Source organism: Mytilus californianus, unplaced genomic scaffold, assembly GCF_021869535.1.
Source record: "Mytilus californianus isolate M0D057914Y unplaced genomic scaffold, xbMytCali1.0.p SCAF_2, whole genome shotgun sequence".
Classification (NCBI taxonomy): domain Eukaryota; kingdom Metazoa; phylum Mollusca; class Bivalvia; order Mytilida; family Mytilidae; genus Mytilus; species Mytilus californianus.
Window position 1 is genome coordinate 65,575,770 of NW_026262668.1, and position 22,521 is coordinate 65,598,290.

The 22,521-nt window shown below is 32.4% G+C and overlaps 1 protein-coding gene across 4 annotated transcripts in view; it reads right to left on the reverse strand.

The window, feature by feature from the left end:
- LOC127730249 (acetylcholinesterase-like) overlaps nt 1-22,521 on the reverse strand; it is a 78,063-nt gene that overhangs the window by 45,307 nt on the left and 10,235 nt on the right. For 3 of the 4 annotated variants that reach the window (XM_052238548.1, XM_052238552.1, XM_052238550.1), the window contains exon 2: nt 7,028-8,596. In XM_052238548.1, the coding sequence (XP_052094508.1) occupies nt 7,028-8,571 (1,544 nt within the window). In that variant the 5' untranslated portion in view covers nt 8,572-8,596. Of the gene's footprint in view, nt 1-7,027; nt 8,597-18,086; nt 18,116-22,521 lie in introns of those variants that run through there. The other variant, XM_052238549.1, reaches the window with a different exon arrangement.

Sequence of the window (22,521 nt, forward strand, 5' to 3'; positions counted from 1 at the left end):
ATCTAACTCAATTTCGTTTTACTATCTATCAATATCAATATATAATAATAAGTGTTTCAGAAGGAGAAGCCTATATAATATTGCTATATTTTAATTGATTATGCCGAGTTTTGACTAGAAAAGAGTCCGAAACATCATTTGTATAAAAGAATAAAATTCAAAATCGTAATTTGCCTCATTTATGAATCAGGCAAGTATACAATTCATTCTATGTTAAACGGAATACTGGAATTGAATATAATCAAGTAAACATATAAAAATCATAGTTTATATGACAAATTTGACGATTCCAGTGATGTTACACACCAACTGCCCAAACCTATGGGGTAAATGTTCTGTTTTAGTTGAAACAGTACCTAACAGTTTTCTCATTATTGAAGAAAGACATATGATTTGTAGCTGCAAAATACTCCAACGAGGTTATTTAATAATCAAGAATAACAAAATTAATTTGCTTACAAGTTTTATGGTTTGCATTCAGAAGGGATCTCTACAGTATCAAGTTAACAGAAACATAAAATTGAGAATGGAAACGGGGAATGTGTCAAAGAGACAACAACCTGACCAAAGAGCAGGAAACAGCCCAAGGCCACCAATGGGTCTCCACACACCATGAGGCGGGCTTCAGCTGGCCCATAAACAATAATGTATACTAGTTCAGCGAAAATGGACGTGACACTAAAATCCGAAACATATAAATGAACCAAAATTAAAAAAACATACAAAACATGTTTACTTTGTCATAAATCAAACAGGTCCACTGTCGTCCATATCAAATTATAACGGGTTTTGCTACATTGCTGATCATGACACTTGCAAAAAGAGACAGAAGATTCCAAGGGGGAAAGGGGGGATGAAACAATCATAATATGTCTCAATGCGTGATAAAATTCCGATTTTTTAATTCCTGTAAATAATTTGGTTGATTATTGTTTACTCGTGATAACCTAAATTACCTTAATCAATCTATCATTTTGATCTTACAGAATTTATCGTAAACACTTATGTTCTTTTACTCCAGGAATATATTACCTTCGATATATTTGGCACAAATTGTCAGATTTTGGAAAATGCAAGAAATATGCCGAATAATGTATACAAAGGACGGTTTTAACCCAAACCAAATTCAATTGAAAGTAATTCTATCGATATATTTCCTTATCGATACCAATCAATTCATTTGATTAACGATGTCCTTCGCTTCAAATAAAGGCAACAGTAGTATACCGCTGTAGTAAATCGATAGAGATAAAAACAAATCCGGGTTACAAACTAAAATTGAAGGAAACGCATCAAATATAAGAGGAGAACAACGACACAATAAAAACACAACATTAAAATGTAACACACACAGAAACGAACTATGATATAACAACGGCCATTTTCCTGACTTGGTACAGGACATTTTAAGAAAATAATTGTGGTTTGAACCTGGTTTTGTGGCATGCCAAACCTCCCGCTTTTATGGCAACGTCAAACACAACACCAAAACGACAACATCACATGACAGGACCACAATACAAATAAATGGGAGAACATATGGGACAAAGAAACACACGAATAATAGCTAACAAAAGGTACTAGGCTTAAAATTCAATACGCCAGACGTGCGTCTCGTCCACACAAGACCAACCAGTGACGCTCAGATGAAAAAAGTTTGAAAGCCAAGGGTTTTCTGCCTGGGACAAGAACATCCTTATTATTTAGAATAATTTATAATTTTGCAAACAGTAAATTTTATAAAATGACTATATAATAGATATACATGATAAAACCGAAATGGAGACAAACTACAGAATAAAAACGGATACATTACATAAAACAACTTAATCCAACACATAAAAATACACAGCCGAGTCAGCCAAATCCTCAACGCACAAAGTGACGTCACATTTGAAATTCTAAAAAAACAAACAAAGTGACGTCACATTTGAATTTGTAAAAATATTTCCCAAAAATAAGATAGGATTAGGATTGATTCAAGATTAGATTTGTAATACTGACATTACATATAATATCAATGAAAATTACAATACTTATTAATATCAAATTGTGGTAGTAATTAGATAATTAATTGTATTATCTAGCTATGTCGGTGTTTCTTCTGAATGAAACTGTAAATCAAATATATCGTATAAATTTCGTTGAACCAAACTAAAATCTAATAAATGAAGGGGGTGATTAATTATCTTTACCATAACACACGAATATAACAGAAAAGACGTTAAGACAAAAAAATGTAAAATTAGCAACATGTACGGCGGTATAACATTTCGATTCTATTCGAAATATACTTACGATTATTTGTTTAAGTGTTTATATATGCTTTTTAATATTCGATTTCTATTAGGTTTTTTTACCTGTAAGTTATATGAATACAGGAGAAATTGACGATATATGTTTAAATACTGACAACAGCTACAAATGCCATCGTCTGACCTTGGAACAAAGACTTTAGTCATGTGATGCACAATCAAAAATATATTTTCTCAATTACCTCTCTCATAACCTGTGAATTTGTATGATATAATCTCGAGGATATAATTCTAAGTTGTACTTCCTGCAGAGGTCCTGCACATAGTTTTTTTAAAAATGAATAAACATGAGTACATCTTTGTTTTAGACATGTTGTAGCAAAACATCTTTTTAGTAAAGAATGAAATTGATATATAATAAATAATATTTTGATGGTTTTCCTTAAATGTTAAAAAAATGAATATAGTAAATCCGTAAGACAAAATTAAAAAAAATATAGATACTGATATATCACAAACTAGGATGATTAAAGGATGATATTTTGCAAGAATTAAGACACTTTTTCATTTTCGAAAACAAAGGGCCTAAACGTTACATTATATTACCTTCTCCTTTAACATATAGGCAATGTTTACGACTCTGGCATTAAGAAGCGTCACAAACCTTCTGTTTTAAATAAATTTAGATTGATGTGAATTAATGCATGCCGGTTAGAAGACTAGTTTTTATAACCTAATAATACTGAATTAGTGGGTGTTTTTGACAGACGTGAAAGGTGAGGCAACATTTTTTTTTATCAATTTTGCTGTTTGTTTAGTTTTACTTTTTAGATGTTTTCATTTATTGAGAATTCGCTTTTTGTAAAAAGAAAATCTGTAAATTTAGGACAGAATTGATCTGACAGTACCAAAGATATTACTATATTGTATCAGAAGACAACTTTCACCCGTCAATGTTCTAGCGTTATAGAGAATGTAAAGAAATCTTACTAAAGTCTATCAGTATTTTAAAAATCCTTAACATTATAATTTTGAAAACGTGTATCATCTGATTTTTCAGATCTTGACTGTCTTTTCTGTAAAGATTGCGAAGTGAACAAAAATAGATTAGTGAACAGTGTCATTATAGTACGAAAATGGTATACTGACACAAAATATTAAAAAAATGAAAATGATGGGACAGAGCACTTATTTGGTTATTAAAAAGGCAAGTATATTTTATTGTTCATTCACAAATATGATCACATTAGTATTTTTATTGTGTATATTAAACCTTTGTTTTTATATCTTCTTGACTCAAGTTTTTAAATCTTCATGACTCGTGCGTTTGACGTATACAATTTCAATCCTGGTATATATAATGAGTTTATGTCTTTTCTATTATATTCGTGTGTTATGGTAAAGATAATTAATCACCCCTTCATTTATTAGATTTTAGTTGGTTTAACGAAATTTATACGATATGTTTGGTTTACAGTTTGGTTCAGAAGAAACACCGACATAGCTAGATAATACAATTAATTATCTAATTACTACCACAATTTGATATTTATAAGTATTGTAATTTTCATTGTTAGTAATAAATGTTATGTCAGTATTACAAATCTAATCTTAGTTTAAACAATATTTATTCAGATAAATCAACATTAAACGATATTATACAAATGAAATAATATTAAGGATTTAGAAACAAGCAATTTGCTTTTACAAATCTGTCTCCTTTTACAAAAATAACACACTTATTGGACAATACATAAATATAAATACTGGCATGCTCCGTAATAAATATATGAATATGAAAAAGGTGAAAGAAGAAGAAAAAAAAAAAAAAAAAATAAATAAACATGAATTATTGTAATGTATACAGTGTGAAATGCTTGGGTTCCTATTGAATGATGAAGCATTAACATCAAGGGTTAAAACGTTTATTTTTAATAATATATTTCTGCACCAAACTAAATAAAAGACTATTTTGCTCATCTGAGAGTACCGTTGATCCAAAAAGCAAAGTTTTTGTGTTAACTTGGACAGGAAGAACTGAAACAGAATCTAATAGTTCACGTCTTAAATCAGTGTATATGGGACAAGATAACAGGAAGTGGGAATTTGTTTCTTCATCACCACAACGACAATTTGGAGAGTCTACTAAATTACGAACGAATAGGTGAGAATTCAATGAACTTGAATCCATTCTTAAGCGAGCATGAAGAATTTGACCAAAACGATGTCCTATATAATAATACGCTGGGACCTTACTATTTTGGGTACTAATTTGTTTTTTGAATAATGATAGAGATTCACATTTTCTTATGTTTAAGTTAAGAGTGTTCCATAGTTTTGTTGTTGCTGGGATGAAATATTCAGAATATAAACGGGTCCGTGTGTTGACTTGTGTAATATTATTTCTTTGTCTTGTATTATGATCATGCCTACTTCCTACTGAATCGGGCAATAAGTCTCTTAAATACTCTGGGGTTTTATTATTCAAAATTTTGTGATAATGAATTATATCTTTGTGATAATGAATTATATCTTTCAGATAATTTTTCCCATCGAGTTTCAACATATAAATTGTTTATACTGGTAAGTTTAGTACCCCCCGTGACGATACGCGCTGCGTCAAGCTGAATATTTTTATAATCTTGAATCAATCCTAATCCTATCTTATTTTTGGGAAATATATTTTTACAAATTTAAATGTGACGTCAATTTGTGTGTTTTTTTAGAATTTCAAATGTGACGTCACTTTATGCGTTGAGGATTTGGTTCACTCGGCTGTGTATTTTTATGTGTTGGATTAAGTTGTTTTATGTAATGTATCCGTTTTTATTCTGTAGTTAGTCCCCACTTCGGTTTAATCATGTATATCTATTATATAGTCATTTTATAAAATTTACTGTTTGCAAAATTATAAATTATTCTAAATAATAAGGATGTTCTTGTCCCAGGCAGAAAACCCTGGCCGTGTTAGGCGCAACTTTTCGGAAGTATTGGTCCTCGGTGCTCTTCAGCTTTGTACTTGTTTTGGCTTTCAAACTTTTTTCATCTGAGCGTCACTGGTTGGTGTTGTGTGGACGAGACGCACGTCTGGCGTATTGAATTTTAAGCCTAGTACCTTTTGTAAGCTATTATTCGTGTGTTTCTTTGTCCTATATGTTCTCCCATTTATTTGTATTGTGGTCCTGTCATGTGATGTTGTCGTTTTGGTGTTGTGTTTGACGTTGCCATAAAAGCGGGAGGTTTGGCATGCCACAAAACCAGGTTCAACCCACCATTTTTTTCTTAAAATGTCCTGTACCAAGTCAGGAAAATGGCCATTGTAATATTATAGTTCGTTTCTGTGTGTGTTACATTTTAATGTTGTGTTTTTGTTGTGTCGTTGTTCTCCTCTCATATTTGATGCGTTTCCTTCAGTTTTAGTTTGTAACCCGGATTTGATTTTATCTCTATCGATTTATGAGTTTCGAACAGCGGTATACTACTGTTACCTTTATTTATGACCAAGTATCGTAAGAATACAAAATATTGAAATTTGGTTAGCGACGTCCCTCGATGCAAAATTTGACAAAAGCAAGCAACAAAATGCCTTCAACAGCAACAGGCAGTTCCTGAATAGAACCTTGATTTGAAAGAAATATGTAAAATGGTTTTAAAAAGTTTTAAGTACGTATTTTCAAACGGGATGTATAAAGACATACCCACGTTCATTTTGATATATAAAGAGGTTTAACTCCTAACTATCCTACTGCCTGTCGATACATTTATTTTTGGCATTGCACAAGTCATGTCTTCTTTGACTGTCCATGACGTTAAAATACTAAATCCCTGGGATGTGTTTTAGTTGATTTTAGTCTCTGATGCATGATTTTTTTTATTATTAATTGTTTTTGGCTTTTAACTAGCTGTCAGTAACTGTGAGTACTCTCAAATCGTACTTTCCTGTTTATTTGACCTGTTGATACTAATTGTAATGCTTTTTTGTTATTTGATGTTTACTTATTTAGGGTTATATCTGGTCTATATACCAGCTTTGATAAGTGTTTGGTATAACTATAAATTTTCACTTCTTCGTACTATGAACATAAAAATTATTTATTTTGTAAAAATATTTCCTTTCTCCATTTGAACTGTACACGTATACCTAACAACAAAATTTTTATATAGATTAAACCGTTGGTTTTCCCGTTTGAATGGTTTTACACAAGTAATTTTTGGGGCCCTTTATAGCTTGCTGTTCGGTGTGAGCCAAGGCTCCATGTTGAAGACCGTACTTTGACCTATAATTGTTTACTTTTATAAATTTTGACTTGGATGGAGAGTTGTCTCATTGGCACTCATACCACATCTTCTTATATCTATATAAGAAATATCCTGATATATTCAATATGCAGTAGTGTTTGACAACTTCTAGATTTTGACCCTGTGAGTGAAACAAATAGAGAGGAAACTGGCCATGCCTCTTTGTGTACAAGTGTATCATAGAAACATTTTGTCTGACCTACTGGTGTAACAGATACCTTACAATATGCTTTTTAAGATTACGATTCGATTTTGAATGTAACAATAACGAACATTTATCGAAAATCTCTATTTGGTGGTCTGTCTTTATCTAAGCAAAAAATTCATTATATATATATATATATATATATATATAAAACAATCTTTTTTTTTCATTTGTAGTGTCTCTTCTCGTTTGTTTAAAGACGTAATTTTTTCAAGTGTAACGATATTTTATGTTAAATTATATTAATTGTAAAATATGCTATACCTACCCAGTTTTTGCAAAATTAGTCCAATATTTCATTAGCTTTTTGCTAAACTTCTTCTCAATGTGAGTGTAATTTTTTGTGGGATCCAAAGGTTCTCCAAAAACAAAGTTTATTTCATCCCCATGTAAAACTCCCATCCACTTCGGCCAAAAATGTGCTGTTGATCTATGTTCAAATCGATATTGATAGACTGGAACACCTGCCAATGCATATCGGTCAGCAAAGTCTATAGTTGGGCAAACGAAATTCATATCGCCAAATGCTTGATCTACCGATAGTGCATTTAAATGTTGGTCATAAGGATTTTTCCACGGTGTATATTGAAATTTAATTGCCTCTTCCCCAAATGAATTAAGCTTTTTTGGATACTGTGGATAATACTGGAAAAAGTGACGAATACAGTCGAGAAACTGAGATCGGCTTAAGTTTAAACTATCTGAAAAGTTTAGTGGAAAATAATCTGGGTTATCATACACAAGGAAATAATTCCCTTCGTTTATGTTTGTGCCAATAAGTATTGGCGTTTTCTTAAAATGAAGATTATTAAATGCCATTTTTGGTGATTCGGGAATTAAAACACCATCTATAACAGCTACAAATGGGAACTGATTAATGCCATAAGCTATTGTATGAGAAAAATCTTTAACTGGAAATTCTGAACCTTCTTTTTCTCGCAAACATTTCAACGTCATCTTCACATCTTTTCGGGAACAATTGAAAACTTTTGCTAGTTCTGTTGATCGGCGAAAAGCTTCCTTTTTAGTAACTGTAGCCCAAGTCGCTTGAGGTGCCCCACTTTGTAAAATTGCTCTCTGAAACTTGCCTCTACTTAGAGGTGAAAGCATATGTATTCCAACTGACGCGGAACCAACACTTTCTCCAAATAATGTCACATTATGACTATTACCTCCAAAATTGTGTATATTTGTTTGGACCCATTCAATGGCTGCTAACTGATCAAACAATCCAGCATTCCCAGGAGCCTCCGAATCACCAAACGACAAAAATCCCAGAGAACCTAAACGATATTGCATAGATACAACAATAATGTCGTTTTCGGCAGCTAAATATTTTGCATTATATACATCTAAGGCTGATGATCCGTAACTGTAGGAACCACCATAAATCCATATCATTACAGCTTTATTTGTAAATGGAGAATTTGTCCGAGGTACCCATACATTTAGATATAAACAATCTTCGTCGACTGGAGTATTAGGATTCCACATTTGAGCCCCTTTGAAATTTTTAAACATAGAATCGTTCAAATAAATGCATGATTTGGGGAGATGAGTAGCATCGAACACGTCAGGCCATTCATCTGCGGGTAATGGGTGGCGAAAACGAAGCTCACCGACAGGTGGTTTTGCATAGGGAATTCCATAGAATGCATCTACTTGTTTTCCATGATAAGGATTGAGTCGTTTGCCTCGAACAAATCCCTTGTTGGTTTGAATAATTGGACTGGTACCCAGTGTAGTCGAACATGTTGATAGTATCGTCCATAGTAGTGGTGTAACTACAGACGATATAAAATTCCCCTTCATGACATCACTCCACCAGAAGGTGTTTCTGAAAAATACATACAAAAAAGTCAAATTTAACAAAAAAGTTAAGCGAGCTATACAAACTTTTCTTCCATTTTAAACTTTCACATATAAGGATGCAAGCAATTGCGCTTGACAAAAACTGATTTCCCTTTTTGTCAACGTTAAAGCGATGTGTGAATTTTGAGAGATAGACGTAATATTAACAAATAGCTTTTGTCCAAAAAATGTATTTTGAAACAAATTAAGAAAATTTGACCTTCTAATGAATTAAACTTACATGTAAAAATTACAACGGACTTGAGACAAATGACATATCTCCGTACGAATACATCCCAGCCTCACAATACAAAATCTATACAAATAACAGAAAGGATGGATACGGGGGAGTGTTACTAGCTATCTCAAACCAGATTACACCCAAACAGAGTTCTATGCAAGAAAACAAACTCAAATATTTGGGTAAGTGGCGACTTCAACCTTGGCCACATAGACTGAAACACACCAGCAGTCATACCTAGTAAACCTGATGTATCAATACACCAACAACTCCTCGATATATTAAATGACAACAACTTAACACAGGTCATTAACAAGAACACCAGAAACGACACAACCCTAGACCTTTTGTGTATGACCAATTCATCATTTGTTAATAGAGTCGAAACATTACCACTAATCGGAGCGAGTGATCATGACATTGTTTACAGTGAAATAAACTTAACTCTGCCACCAAACAAACAACAGGCTCATAAAGTACTTAACTACAAAAAGGCAAATTGGGAGCAAATAGAAAAAAGATCTCACTGAAACGTACAAACAACTAAAACAAAATCAAGATAAATTCAATGTCGATGAACTTTGGAACACATTCAAAACCAACATCCAAAAATCTATTACCAAGCATATTCCAACAAAAAGCATTGGTAACAAATCGAAACTACCGTGGGTAAATAACCAACTAAAAAAGCTCATCAACAAGAAAAACAAACTATATAAAAAGAAAAAGAAAAATCCCAAGTATAAAAAACAATACCAAGAAATTAAAACCAAGCTCCAGAAAGAAATGAGAAACTCGTACTGTCAATACATAGAAAATATGATTTTTGATATTGAAATAAAGGATCCAGATCAACCATTCTTCAAAAATGCACATAAAAAACTATTCTTACATTAAAAGCCAGAAAAACGAAAACACCGGCATAGCTCCTCTACGAGGTGAATGTACACTGCACTCAAGTCCATCAGAGAAAGCAAATATACTAAACAAACAATTTCAGTCTGTTTTTACATCTGAAGGAAACACTAACATTCCATACAAAGGTCCTAGTAAATATCCCATAATGGAACCCATTACAATATCAAGGGATGGTGTTTACAAACTTATCAAAAACATAAACCCTAATAAAGCTACTGGTCCTGACACCATCGCAGGCAAAGTACTATAACAAAACATTGAAATATGTACAGATATCCTCATTTTGATATTTACAAGATCACAACAAACAGGCAAAGTACCATCTGACTGGAACCACGCAAACGTCACACCTGTATTCAAAAAGGGGATAAACACAACCCAGGCAACTATAGGCCTATATCCTTAACATGCATAGCTTGCAAATTACTAGAATATATCTTTGCAAGCAGCATGATGAATCATCTAGAAACAAACAACACTCTGTGTGAATTACAACATGGATTTAGGGCAAAACGATCATGTGAGTCCCAAGTTATCTCATTGATACATGAATTATCACAAAACAATGACAAGAACATACAAACAGATCTTATAATCATGGATTTTGCTAAAGCTTTTGACAAGGTACCACACAAAAGATTACTATACAAAATGAAATACTTTGGCATATTAGATCAAATCATTAACTTGGTTGAATCCTTTCCCTCAAACAGAACTCAAACAGTACTTTTAGAAAACATGTCATCTTCAAAAATACCAGTCTCATCAGGTGTCCCACAGGATACAGTGCTAGGACCGATACTATTCTTAATCTACATAAATGACCTCCCAGAGTACATCCAACATAGCAAAATCAGACTCTTCGCAGATGACAGTATAATCTACCGACATATCTCAAAACGACTGCCTCAAGCTTCAAGAAGACTTTGAAGCTGCCATACAATGGGAACAAGATCGGCTTATGTCTTTCCATCCAGACAAGTGTAAAATCATGAACATAACGACAAAGAGAAATCCCATCCACTTTTATTACAACATGTATGGACACATTTTAGAATCGGTAAAACATGCTAAATACTTAGGTATCACCATCTCAGCAGACCTAAAATGGAACACCCACATCAAACAAACCGCCGCTAAAGCAAATAAATCCTTATGTTTTATCAGAAGAAACCTTAAATTCCAATCGCAAACAATTAAAGAAAGAGCGTACCAAACACTTATAAGACCAAAGTTAGAATACTGTTGTACTGTATGGGACCCATTTACAAACGAAAATATAAAATCACTAGAAAAAGTACAGAGACGGGCGGCAAGGTATGTGTGCAACAGACATCACAACACGAACAGTGTGTCTGAGATGCTAGACACCAGGAAATGGCAATAATTACAAGAACGCCGACTACAAACAAGGCTTATAATGTTCCATAAAATTGTAAATGAAAATAAAGCCATTCCATCGCATAATGTATTACAACAGAGTCAGTCTACTACAAGATCCACCAATAAAGAATCTTACAGACAAATTCAATGCAATAAAGACAGCTATACATTTTCTTTTTTCTGTCAAACCATCAAAGACTGGAACAAATTATCCTCTGAAATTACTAAAAACACTACTACAGAAAATTTCAAGGGTGCACTCACTCACGATGTGCTCCTTGATACTTACCCTTATCTGAAATAAACTCTTGTTTTTATCTTAAACCAAAAAAGTAAAAATAAAAAATTTAGTATTAAAAACTTAATAAAAAATTGTATAAACTAAAAACAAAGAAAAATTGTAAAAATTGAAAATACGAAAATGTATGATCAAAAACAACATTAAACAAGAAATATTTTGTTAATCTATGTTTTGACTAAAATATTTTCCATATCAATTTATTTGGAAACATTTACCAGGCATGCGCCGGAAAGTAAACATCAGTACGTTGATGGTTTTCTGTAACGAAAGAAGATGATGAAGAAGAAGAAGAAGAGTCTCGAGTATAAAATAAATGAAAAGAATAACAAGATTTACCGAAAATATAAGGTAGTAATACTGACTACACCATCCGACTCTTCCGAAAAATAAACGTACTACAGAAACTGCCAAAATTGCGTCATGTTGAGATCTTGACATAAATATTCAGATATGAGCAGCAGATTTACCCAAAAAGACATTTTGTGACACGATGTATTTAAGATCATTTTACACTGATGTTAAAGTGTGATAAATTTATGTTAGTGTAAGACTGTGGCTCGTATCTATTTTTGTCAACAAAAAAAAAAACTATAAAAAAGCTCAAATATGTAATTTTCAAGATGTACATGACATCACGTAAACATCACATGTGATCTTTCTGCACTAAAGTGTCCATATTTTATATATATGTTCTTTTATCAATAAAATTAATATTCCGATCAAATCGAAAGGCTTGAGTAATTTTACTCTTTTTGCAAGTTGAGGGGCCAAACTTATGCCCTTTATCATACCTCCTTCTTTAAAAAAATAGAATAAAACGCTTGTTTAAGCAATCGTCTTTTTCAAATCATTTAAAACAAATATTAGAATAAAACAGATAGATAACAGCCACATAGGCGATAGCTTGGTTTGTTACACTCTGTAACCTTGTTCATTAAGCGTATTTCTTTCTTCTATAGTGAATTGCTTATGTTTTAAATCAAAAGAAAATGAAACCTCCCATCTGCAATATTCCCAATTCGTTTCGTCTTCAAGTAGTGTGAGAACAGTCAAGAGATTGTATCTAATTGGTTTCGTTCGAATGGCATCTATGGGTTTTCTCTTTCAACAATATCAATCGAAACTACCAACTAACAAATCCTCCCATGCTTACTTAATCATTTTTTTTTAACTGTAAATGCATATAGTTTTTGCACAACAATCGGTCAATGTTTAATCAAATACAGAAAACACAATCTGAGAAATATGATCAGTAATAAGATGTTGATAACTTATAAAACTTACGTTGAGCTTTTTTGAAAATGAGAAGACCATTCGAATACAACAAAGAATAAAAGTATGAGTAAAGTAAGATTAAAATGAGCAGCGTCAAAGATTTATACTACCAGACAAAAATATGATTATTAAACATGTCAGTGATGTAGTTATATGCTCCAGGAATTTTGAAAATTAGAATATTTGACCCAAAGCGTATTTAACAAATTATAACATCAGATAAACACTTACTATGGATTCAATTATTTTCGTGGGTACCAATTGTAGTAAACCCAACAGTTCAACTATTTCATTGTAGAACAGTGGCTAGAAAAATGATTACTAAAACTATTTTCTGTGTCTTTTAGTGTGAAAGAAACATGTAAAGCCTCTAAATACTGAAAAAAAGATATAAGTTTACCTTTAATACAATCGATACTTAGTGCAAACTTCCTTCAAATTCTTTGTACACAACTGGCATATCTAAAATGCTTGTCAAGTTCTACAATAATCTATTTGAATTTCTATGATAACAATATTTCTATTTCTACTTGTACTTCTTTGTAAAATAGTACACACAATGCACTTCTCACTAATTTCCCGCACGGTTGTTCTCTTGTCTTACTTTTCTATCATCAAGCTCATAATTTACCCAATTTATGATGCGAATTATTAGTGCCCACCATGAAATGTTTGTTACATTTTAGATCAAGGAAGTTATTTTTGCTATCTAATAGCTTTACCATTTCTCTTCGTATCTATCCAAATGCTAATTTGTGAAATAGATTTCATTTTGACACAGTTTTCTGACAAACAACCGATAACGAATATTTAATAAAGTAATTTGTTTATCAATTATTTTTCCACAAAAAATTAATAAATAGTGATTTATTTGTCTTTCACATCAAAAAACCGAAAATCGGAAGTTTACGCTAAAGACAAACAGCTCTAATTGACAAGAGATCGCGTTCTTTAGCGTTTCACTTCCAATCACAGTTGGAAAATGTCGTCTGCCTTGAGCGATAAGTTTCTACTTCAATGCATGATACAATATAGCAAGGGTGATAACGGATCTATATTTACGAGCGATGGAGAAGCAATGATTGGTTTATTGACTCCAAGAATTATAACAGTTGTATAGGTAACAACACATGTAAAAAACAAGTATATCAACATATTTATAATTGAAAAATGAAGATAAAGCGAAGCAAATAATCAGCATAAAATTTTGATAAGGACACACTTTTATTTTTTACCACATTCCGTACAAAATCATTGTTTTGAGACATTGCAATTAACTACCAACAGGGTAATGACGATGATAATGATGGATGACTGACTAACAGCCAGTGGCAAATTGAATGAATATTCAGGACAAGAACATGTAAATGTGATATGAATATGAACCCTGCTATGTACTACACCGACAAATTGAGCTGAATTTTTAATGTGCTAGTTTACAGGTTGACGATTCGTGGGAAGACCCGGACATATTATTCTGACTCCGAGTATCGGTCTTTAGTCTTACACTTCCACAGAATCTTATCAAACAGAAGTTTTGTCTTTATGTAAAATGTTTATTTGTGATTGGTGCCGATCTGTTGAATCAAGCCATTCCCACCTGATTTTTAGTCTGCTCTTATGTTGTGTTGTTAATCAACTGTCACCAGTAAGTGGAGGGTTCAGCACATACAAACATGTTTAACCAGGCCTAATACTATAGTGTCTGTTCAAAACCAGGAACCTGTAACTAAATTGTTGTTGTTGGTTGCTGTCTGCCAAATTTGATTTTTATTTATTGTTTTAGCATGAATCAGGCCGTTGGTTTTTTCCAACTAGGCCTTTTATAACTTACTAATACTGTAAAAAGTTTTGCTCACATTGTTGAAGGCCGTTTGATGACCTGTAATAGCTGTGTTCATCCTCGTCTTTTGTTCTTTTTTGGATAGTTGGATCATTGAAGATCATAACACACCATAACTTCATACACTTTAAAGAACACGCTAAAAAATATCAGGACAAAACAAAGCCTTTAGCTCTATCAAAACGGTTTGAAAGATAACAAAATAACCAGTACAAAATATTAAAAAGCAAAACCAAATCGCATCAAAACATCATCGCAGTTACTGAAAGCAAGGTCAAAGAACTTATTCTACAGATACTAAATTATGCCCTCCTACACTCTTTAATAAGCGGCAGTAATTCATAGTAGATTTCATACCACAACTTTATGAATAGTACAGGAAGACACTACCTGGTGTTATGTATAATGTATAATGTACTAATATTATCTCACAAGGAAGCTATTAAACCAAACGTTCCAAGTGGTGAAGTTGAAATCATCCCTTCGTAAATTTTACGGACGCCATCACGAGTTGGTTGACCGTTACGGAATATCCGCTTCACAGATGATAGCGGATATGTTCCTAATGTCGTAACTACAATCCCTTTTCCTGAATGTGACATACCGTATTAGACTTATTACCGGGTTTGTACTTACATGAGCAACACGACGGTTGCCACATGTGGAGCAGGATCTGCTTACCCTTCCGGAGCACCTGACATCACCCCCAGTTTTTGCTGGGGTTCGTGTTCCTTAATTTTTATTTTTCTATGTTGTGTTTTGTGTACTATTGTTTGTCTGTTCGTCTTTTTCTTGTTTAGCCATAACGTTGTCAGTTTATTTTCGACTTATGAGTTTGAGTGTCCCTTTGGTATCTTTCACCCCTCTTTTTCAATAAAAATTGTTTTGTTGGTTGTGATTTTCTAATTCAGTTGACAAGAAAGGAGTGCTAAAGATAGACAAATATGTATAAAAGCAAATGTAGGGTGTTTGTCAATTACGACACAAATATCCACAAAGACGCATGAGGGTCAACTCAAAAGTCCTGACCAAAAAGACAATGTTTTGAATAAATGTGACAAAATTTGTTCGACTATCTGTCTTCATTATTCAAATAAAGAAAAAAAAAAAAAAACACCCAGAATATACAACAAAAAACAAATTTAGCTTGGTTCCAAACTTTGCAGGTTAACATGTTCCGGGTCTACATTACATTTTTGATATCTCAACCCTCTCCTTATCATTTTGAACAGGTACATGAAAGAGCACACACTAAAATTAAGTACAGGAAGACCAATAATAAATAAAATAACATCAAAGAATTCTCGCAGTTACTGAAAGCAAGCCCAAAGAATTCTCCCAGATACTGAAAGGAAGCCCAAAAGAATGCTTGCAGTTACTGATGACAAGTTCAAAGTCATTTAACTTAAAATTATATAAATTTTATAGATCACCAATACTACAACATTCAGTTCACATGCAGTATCAGTACTTCAAAAGCAATATAACTTTCTGGAAAATCTGCTAGTTTTCATAATATTGTTTAGGTGTAGTTTTAAGTTTATTTACTCTCCATGTAATACAAGTACATTTCTATGATATGATATGATGACGTTACAAACAAATCTATATTGCAAATATTTGTCATCTAAATGTATAAGAACACAGCCTTTTTATTTTGTAAAGTCTATTGAATTTCTTGACAACTAGACACTTTTGTTTGTTAAATGAATGGTGTTATTATAAGTTGTTAAGGAGATATGGCTTTGAAAACAAATACCAATAGCATATCAGCGGGTATCTGAAGGAAAAATCCCTCATTCCAGCAGTTTCTAGACAATGGAAGCCATAATCGCTGATGCTCATAGCGTTAATCTCTAAACTTCACAGTACGCTCGAGGTAGATGATTAATGACGGTGTAGTAACACGTCAATTACATCATTATTTAGATTGTCAGAACATTCAGTAAATTATCAACAATAAATATATCTCCTTCGATCTTCTTACTTTTTTATCTGTAGCTGGGACGATACAATAAACGATTGCTAAGAACGAGTCTCATGAAACAGTTTTGTTCAAACATAATTTTCGATTTTACCAAGAAAATGATAAAATTTAAATTACACCAGCACTAAGTGATAATGATACATTACTACAGCTAAATAAATGAAACAGAAGACTCTATAGTGAAATTATGTCAATTTATTTGTATAACACGGTACGACTGTACTAGGTCAGTAAATCATAATGCTGACGTTAGTACCTTTTCCGTAATGAACGAAAAAATAAGATCAAATGATTATCAGGCACTAAAATATTGGAATTTGGAAATAAACGCAATTTCATTTTGAAGACATTCCCCAAGACATCCATTACCTCAAGCAAATGTGGTATGACTTCTATTAATACTGAATAATTTTACGTTAAACCATGGTTATAAACTGTTATCGGTTTTAAAAACCCACACCTAGTGTAATGTAAAATATGAAGATATGCTATAATTGACAATTAGACAACTAACAAACATAGTCCAAATGAAACGGATTTATGCAATATAGGTCGCCTTCAACATTTATAGTCTAACTTATTTATAGTATAGCTATAAAAGGACCAGCCATGACAAAATGTAAAACCATTCAAACGAAAAAAACCAACGGCTTGATTTATGACTAAACAATAAACGAAAAAAAAAAAATATGACAAATAGCAACCAACGAATAACCACTTTTTTAAAGGCTCCTGACTCGGGATCTATGAGTTTGGCTGTCCCTTTGGTATCTTTCGTCCCTCATTTGTGACAGGCGCATATAATGAAGCGGGTAAATATAAAAAAAGGAGATGTGAAACACATAAACGAAACCTACACAGTCTTAAAACCAATGTGATGACCACTAACTAGAAGAACAGCAAGGTGTCAAACATTTGTAAAAGAGATGAAACGCAAAGGGAAATATGCCTAACGTCCATTTGTGACATTCACTTGAAAATAATCGACCTAATCTTAACGGTGACCGTAAATGACAGTAATGATATCAGTTTACTGACTTATATTGGGGTAATAATGTAATGTACAAAAATAATAATTAAAAAACCAGTGAGCTTCAAAAGTATACTTTGCAATATCGGATGCATGTAAAAAAGGAAGTAATCCAACTGTAATAAATATACAAAACATTCATGTTGAACAGGTATATTGCTACTCAGAAAAGGGAAATTCACTATTTCAAAATTTAAACGTCAATTGTGTTATAATTGTTTAAATGTCCATGTTCTTCTGTGAACAGATGTTAATTAGACATGAACCAGAATCTTTTATTTATTGTAACAATCTTGTGTGAATCCTTTTTTTGAGAAACCAGACAAATTAAAGCTGAAACATACGACAAGAACGCTTCGATATTGTCATCACAAACTTTCCTTTTTAGAAGGCGATACTCATCTAAGTGCATTCTATGGCGTGTATAACTACTAACTTGTACGATTTGCTAGAATACTTGTATATTCTAATAACTTTGATTTTAATTAGCAAACTTACATTAACACAAAAAACTTTTACAGGATTACAGATATCACAGACTTTTGAAAACTCTCAAAACAGTTTAGTCGATATCAGCATCTGATCTGTGAAAATAATATAAGATGGTTCTTATCATCCTACATTCTATTGTAGTGTCAGAAATGGAACTGTTAATTGTTCATACATTGAACCGTAAGGACCAAAGGCGTGATGTACTAACTAATTCTGTTAGATGGATTTTAAGCTAATGGTCTGACGTTTTTAAACATTATTTGTCTCACAAATATTGAAATCTTAATTGAATTAATAAGGAGACTTCACTTCATGATATATGTTAGGTGTTTTGTTTCTGTTTTTTTTTTGCTCCTGACTAGCAGTATTCTATCATAGCTGTAGCTACCATAGTTTTCTTTCTATAGTAGCAATCTAGTTTGACTCTGTTTTTCAATTTATGTGCGGTCTTTTTTTCCTTGGTCAAGTAAGTCCTTTAATTTAACGACAAGCGTCAATACAAAATTCTAAACATTCAGTCAGAATTGTGTTTTAACAGTAAGGTATACTTTTGTGTGATTTCATGCAGGAATAGAACTGCTCTTTTTGGTTTTGAAATGATTTCTATTTCAATGTAATATAGTTTATCCAATCAGAAAGAGTTTTGAAGGTATTATTCCTTAGTCGAAAATTGTTTGGCACAGTCCTTTACTGCATCTTTCAGTAACTTAATACTGTGTTTCAAGTTAATGGTTGACTTTCACGATATTTAAGTATTCGTATAGCTTTTTGATTTTCAATTATACATACGTTAAAGTTAATTTGTCTTATGTGGATTGTCGTTGTGAACATGTATGGTGCTATTATGATCGTGTTATTATTATCGTGCTATTGTCATTGTGGACATGTATGGTGCTATTATAATCGTGTTATTATTATCGTGGATTGTCGTTGTGGACATGTATGGTGCTATTATAATCTTGTTATTATTATCGTGCTATTGTCATTGTGGACATGTATGGTGCTATTATAATCGTGTTATTATTATCGTGCTATTGTCATTGTGGACATGTATGGTGCTATTATAATCGTGTTATTATTATCGTGCTATTGTCATTGTGGACATGTATGGTGCTATTATAATCGTGTTATTATTATCGTGCTATTGTCATTGTGGACATGTATGGTGCTATTATAATCGTGTTATTATTATCGTACTTTACGTTATCAGCTACCTATTGTTTATCCATTTTATCGTCTTTAACGGAATAGGGCAATCATGAACCCACAGGCAATAATATTTCATCAAACCCGTGATTAATAGATTAATGTCTAGTCTTCCGGAAATATATTTTACATGTACGAGATGTCAAAAGCTTAGTTGTTGGGGACAATAATTCGGTTACTGCAAAATCAGATTTATTCAAAATTATTTATGATAACTACAGACTACAAATTCAGCTTCATGGCAATTAATGCAACATGTAAAAGGACATACAACTTTTACCACTACTGAACTTTTGATGGTTGAATAAATGTATTTTTAGTTAAGATGAAAAAGTAAACATTCGCAAAAATTCACAATAAATCAATTTTTGGGGTATTAAAAAAATACAATTCAACAGATGATCAATCTTAGGTATTTGTAAGATATCCATCAAACTTGGAAGTGCCTGTTGTGCAAATTGGTTAGAAACGTACTGACTGGTATATCAATCAATATTAAACTATCAATGAGGAAGTGAATTTCAATATTAATCCTTTGTCGCAATTACTGAAAATTATTTTTTCGTATTCATATAAAAATAATTACTAATAAAATGTGTATTGAAATTGTTCGATCACTTCAGTTTATCAGTTAACAAAATGATTGTTGAAATTTTAACTGACACATATTAATCATGTCCTTTAAGATGGTCAGATAGGCTTTTTAATCGATTTTGTCATGTTCCTGGATTTTAACATTTTTACTGTAATGACTGTGAAAACATGTTGGGGATCCATGGATAGTATGAGAGATAATTCTCACCGGTGATTCCCGATTTATTCACTCTCATTATATGTATAAGTCTTTATGCATGGACTAAAGACTGTCAATTGAACATCGGTATGCTTCCATCATATAATGTTATATAGTTTTGTTTTTAATATATTTATATATATGAATATATATAATTACTCCAATGTTGAATTTGAAGTTTAACTTGCTGTTTGGTATATATAAATATTTACTATGTATCCTTGAAATATATATTTTAAGGTATTCAATTGTTGGAACAGTCCTTTTTGTTCAAATGTATTTATAAGTTGGAACCTCACGTTACTTGCGTGCATGTTCACATGAAAAGTACTCTTTTAACAGGGATGTGCTCCCGACACCAAAAAGTTCTCTGGAAGGGTTACGAGGAACAAAGATTAAAATTGACACTTTACAAGTTTGGCTATCGACATAGCGAGTTGGTTGACCAATATGATGGGTTAACAACTCACGAAAGATATTTTGTCACAGACTTAGATCTTAGCATACCAAAATAGTCGTCTTATCTGTAATAACCGACGGTGTCCAACTCCATATTGTGACATTTTGACTGAGTTTGGATTCGTATAGCGGGAGATGCATGTATGATAGGAGACGCTTATCACGTCAACGCATTCCGTTTGTCAAAGTTCAAGAATTCATGCGATTCCCTTATATTTTTCCATCTTGGTTTGCACATTATAAATGGAGTTACGTGACCATGTCGCTTCTTTTCATAACCTATTACCTTTTATTTTTATTCATTATTTAATTTAAACGTGTTTATTTTCTAAATAACGACATACAATAACAGAATCTATACAGAAAAGAAACAGTCATGTCAATACATATTTGGACTGTTGAGTATAAATAATAAGTCTATTAAACAGAGAAAAATTCTCCGAAATCTTGGTGTATATGTACTGACGGAAAGACCAGGAAGTATGTATGTATAGCGTTGAATACTTGACATTTTGTCAGTTACTTTCTTGTGTATGTCAATGGTTCACTGACGAAATATTGCGTGATTGATTAGATGTGATAATTTATCTTTTCATTACAATTTGTTAAAATTAACTGATGCTAAACACCAAAATAATTAATCTGTATATCCCTAATTTGTGAAGACACGGAACAGTTGAAATGTAACTTAATTCAGATACACGAGAAAATATTGTCAATAAAGTTCTGGCAATGAGAAACAGTCGACATCAAACACATTCATTACAATTAATATCTGAATTCCCAAGAGCCAAAATCAAAAGGAACTAATTATATATCAACGGAAGGATTTATCGCTTTGTAGGATTCGGAGTAAATCAATTACTCAATTTAGCGTATTAATTTGACCTGATCCTTAAGACTTTCTTAATGAGAAAGTCTGAGATGTATCAACGCATACAACTTGATTAGAGTGATAAGAGTTTTATCTTCTAGGTTTGAGCATTTACGACCATTTTGTGATTATTTTCTGATCATCAACAGCAATCTGTGGTCATTTGAAGTAAATGACTAGATATTGAATTATAAAACACGAAAACGGAAAAAATGGGTTAAACACTTTTGTCAATGAGGTGATATAGGTTAGTTACAGAAAAGTGTTATAAATTGAATCTGGGGGTAGGACCACTTTCACTAGAATTTATTTCACACTATGCATACAATGATATGTATGGTATAGTTCAATGAGACATCAATATAACGTATTTTAATATAGTTTTTCAAACTTCACAAAATTTATAATATCACACCGTCATTTGAGATTGCAACATCAATATTTTTTTGGCAAATGTAGCCAAGGAAAAGACAGACCAAAGGGATTTTCAAACATATATGTCGAAAACAAACTGACAATTTCATGGGAAAAAACAAACAAAACGACCAAAACTTAACAGTACTTAAAACACAACATAGAAAACTAAAGACTAAACAACAAGAACAACAAATCATCAATGTTTTAAATAAGACGAAACGTTAGTTTACTGATGTTGAAGTCTTATCAATTCGGTGGAATCCAACTGGAGCGAGATAACTACTCTGGTCTCCGAAACATATAAATGGATATAAGAAGATGTGGTATGAGTGCCAATGAGATAACTCTCCATCCAAGTCACAATTTGTAAAAGTAAACCATTATTGGTCAAAGTACGGCCTTCAACACGGAGCTTTGGCTCACACCGAACAGCGAGCTATAAAAGGCCTCCAAAATGACTAGTGTAAAACCATTCAAACAGGAAAACCAACTTTATAATCTATATAAAAACGAGAAACGAGAAACACTTATGAACCACATCAACAAACGACAACCACTGAACATCGGGTTTCTGACTTAGGACAGGTGCAAACAAATTAACTAAAATTAAAAAAAAAACATATAAGACTAACAAAGGCCAGAGGCTCCTGACTTGGGACAGGCGCAAAAATGAGGCGGGGTTAAACATGTTT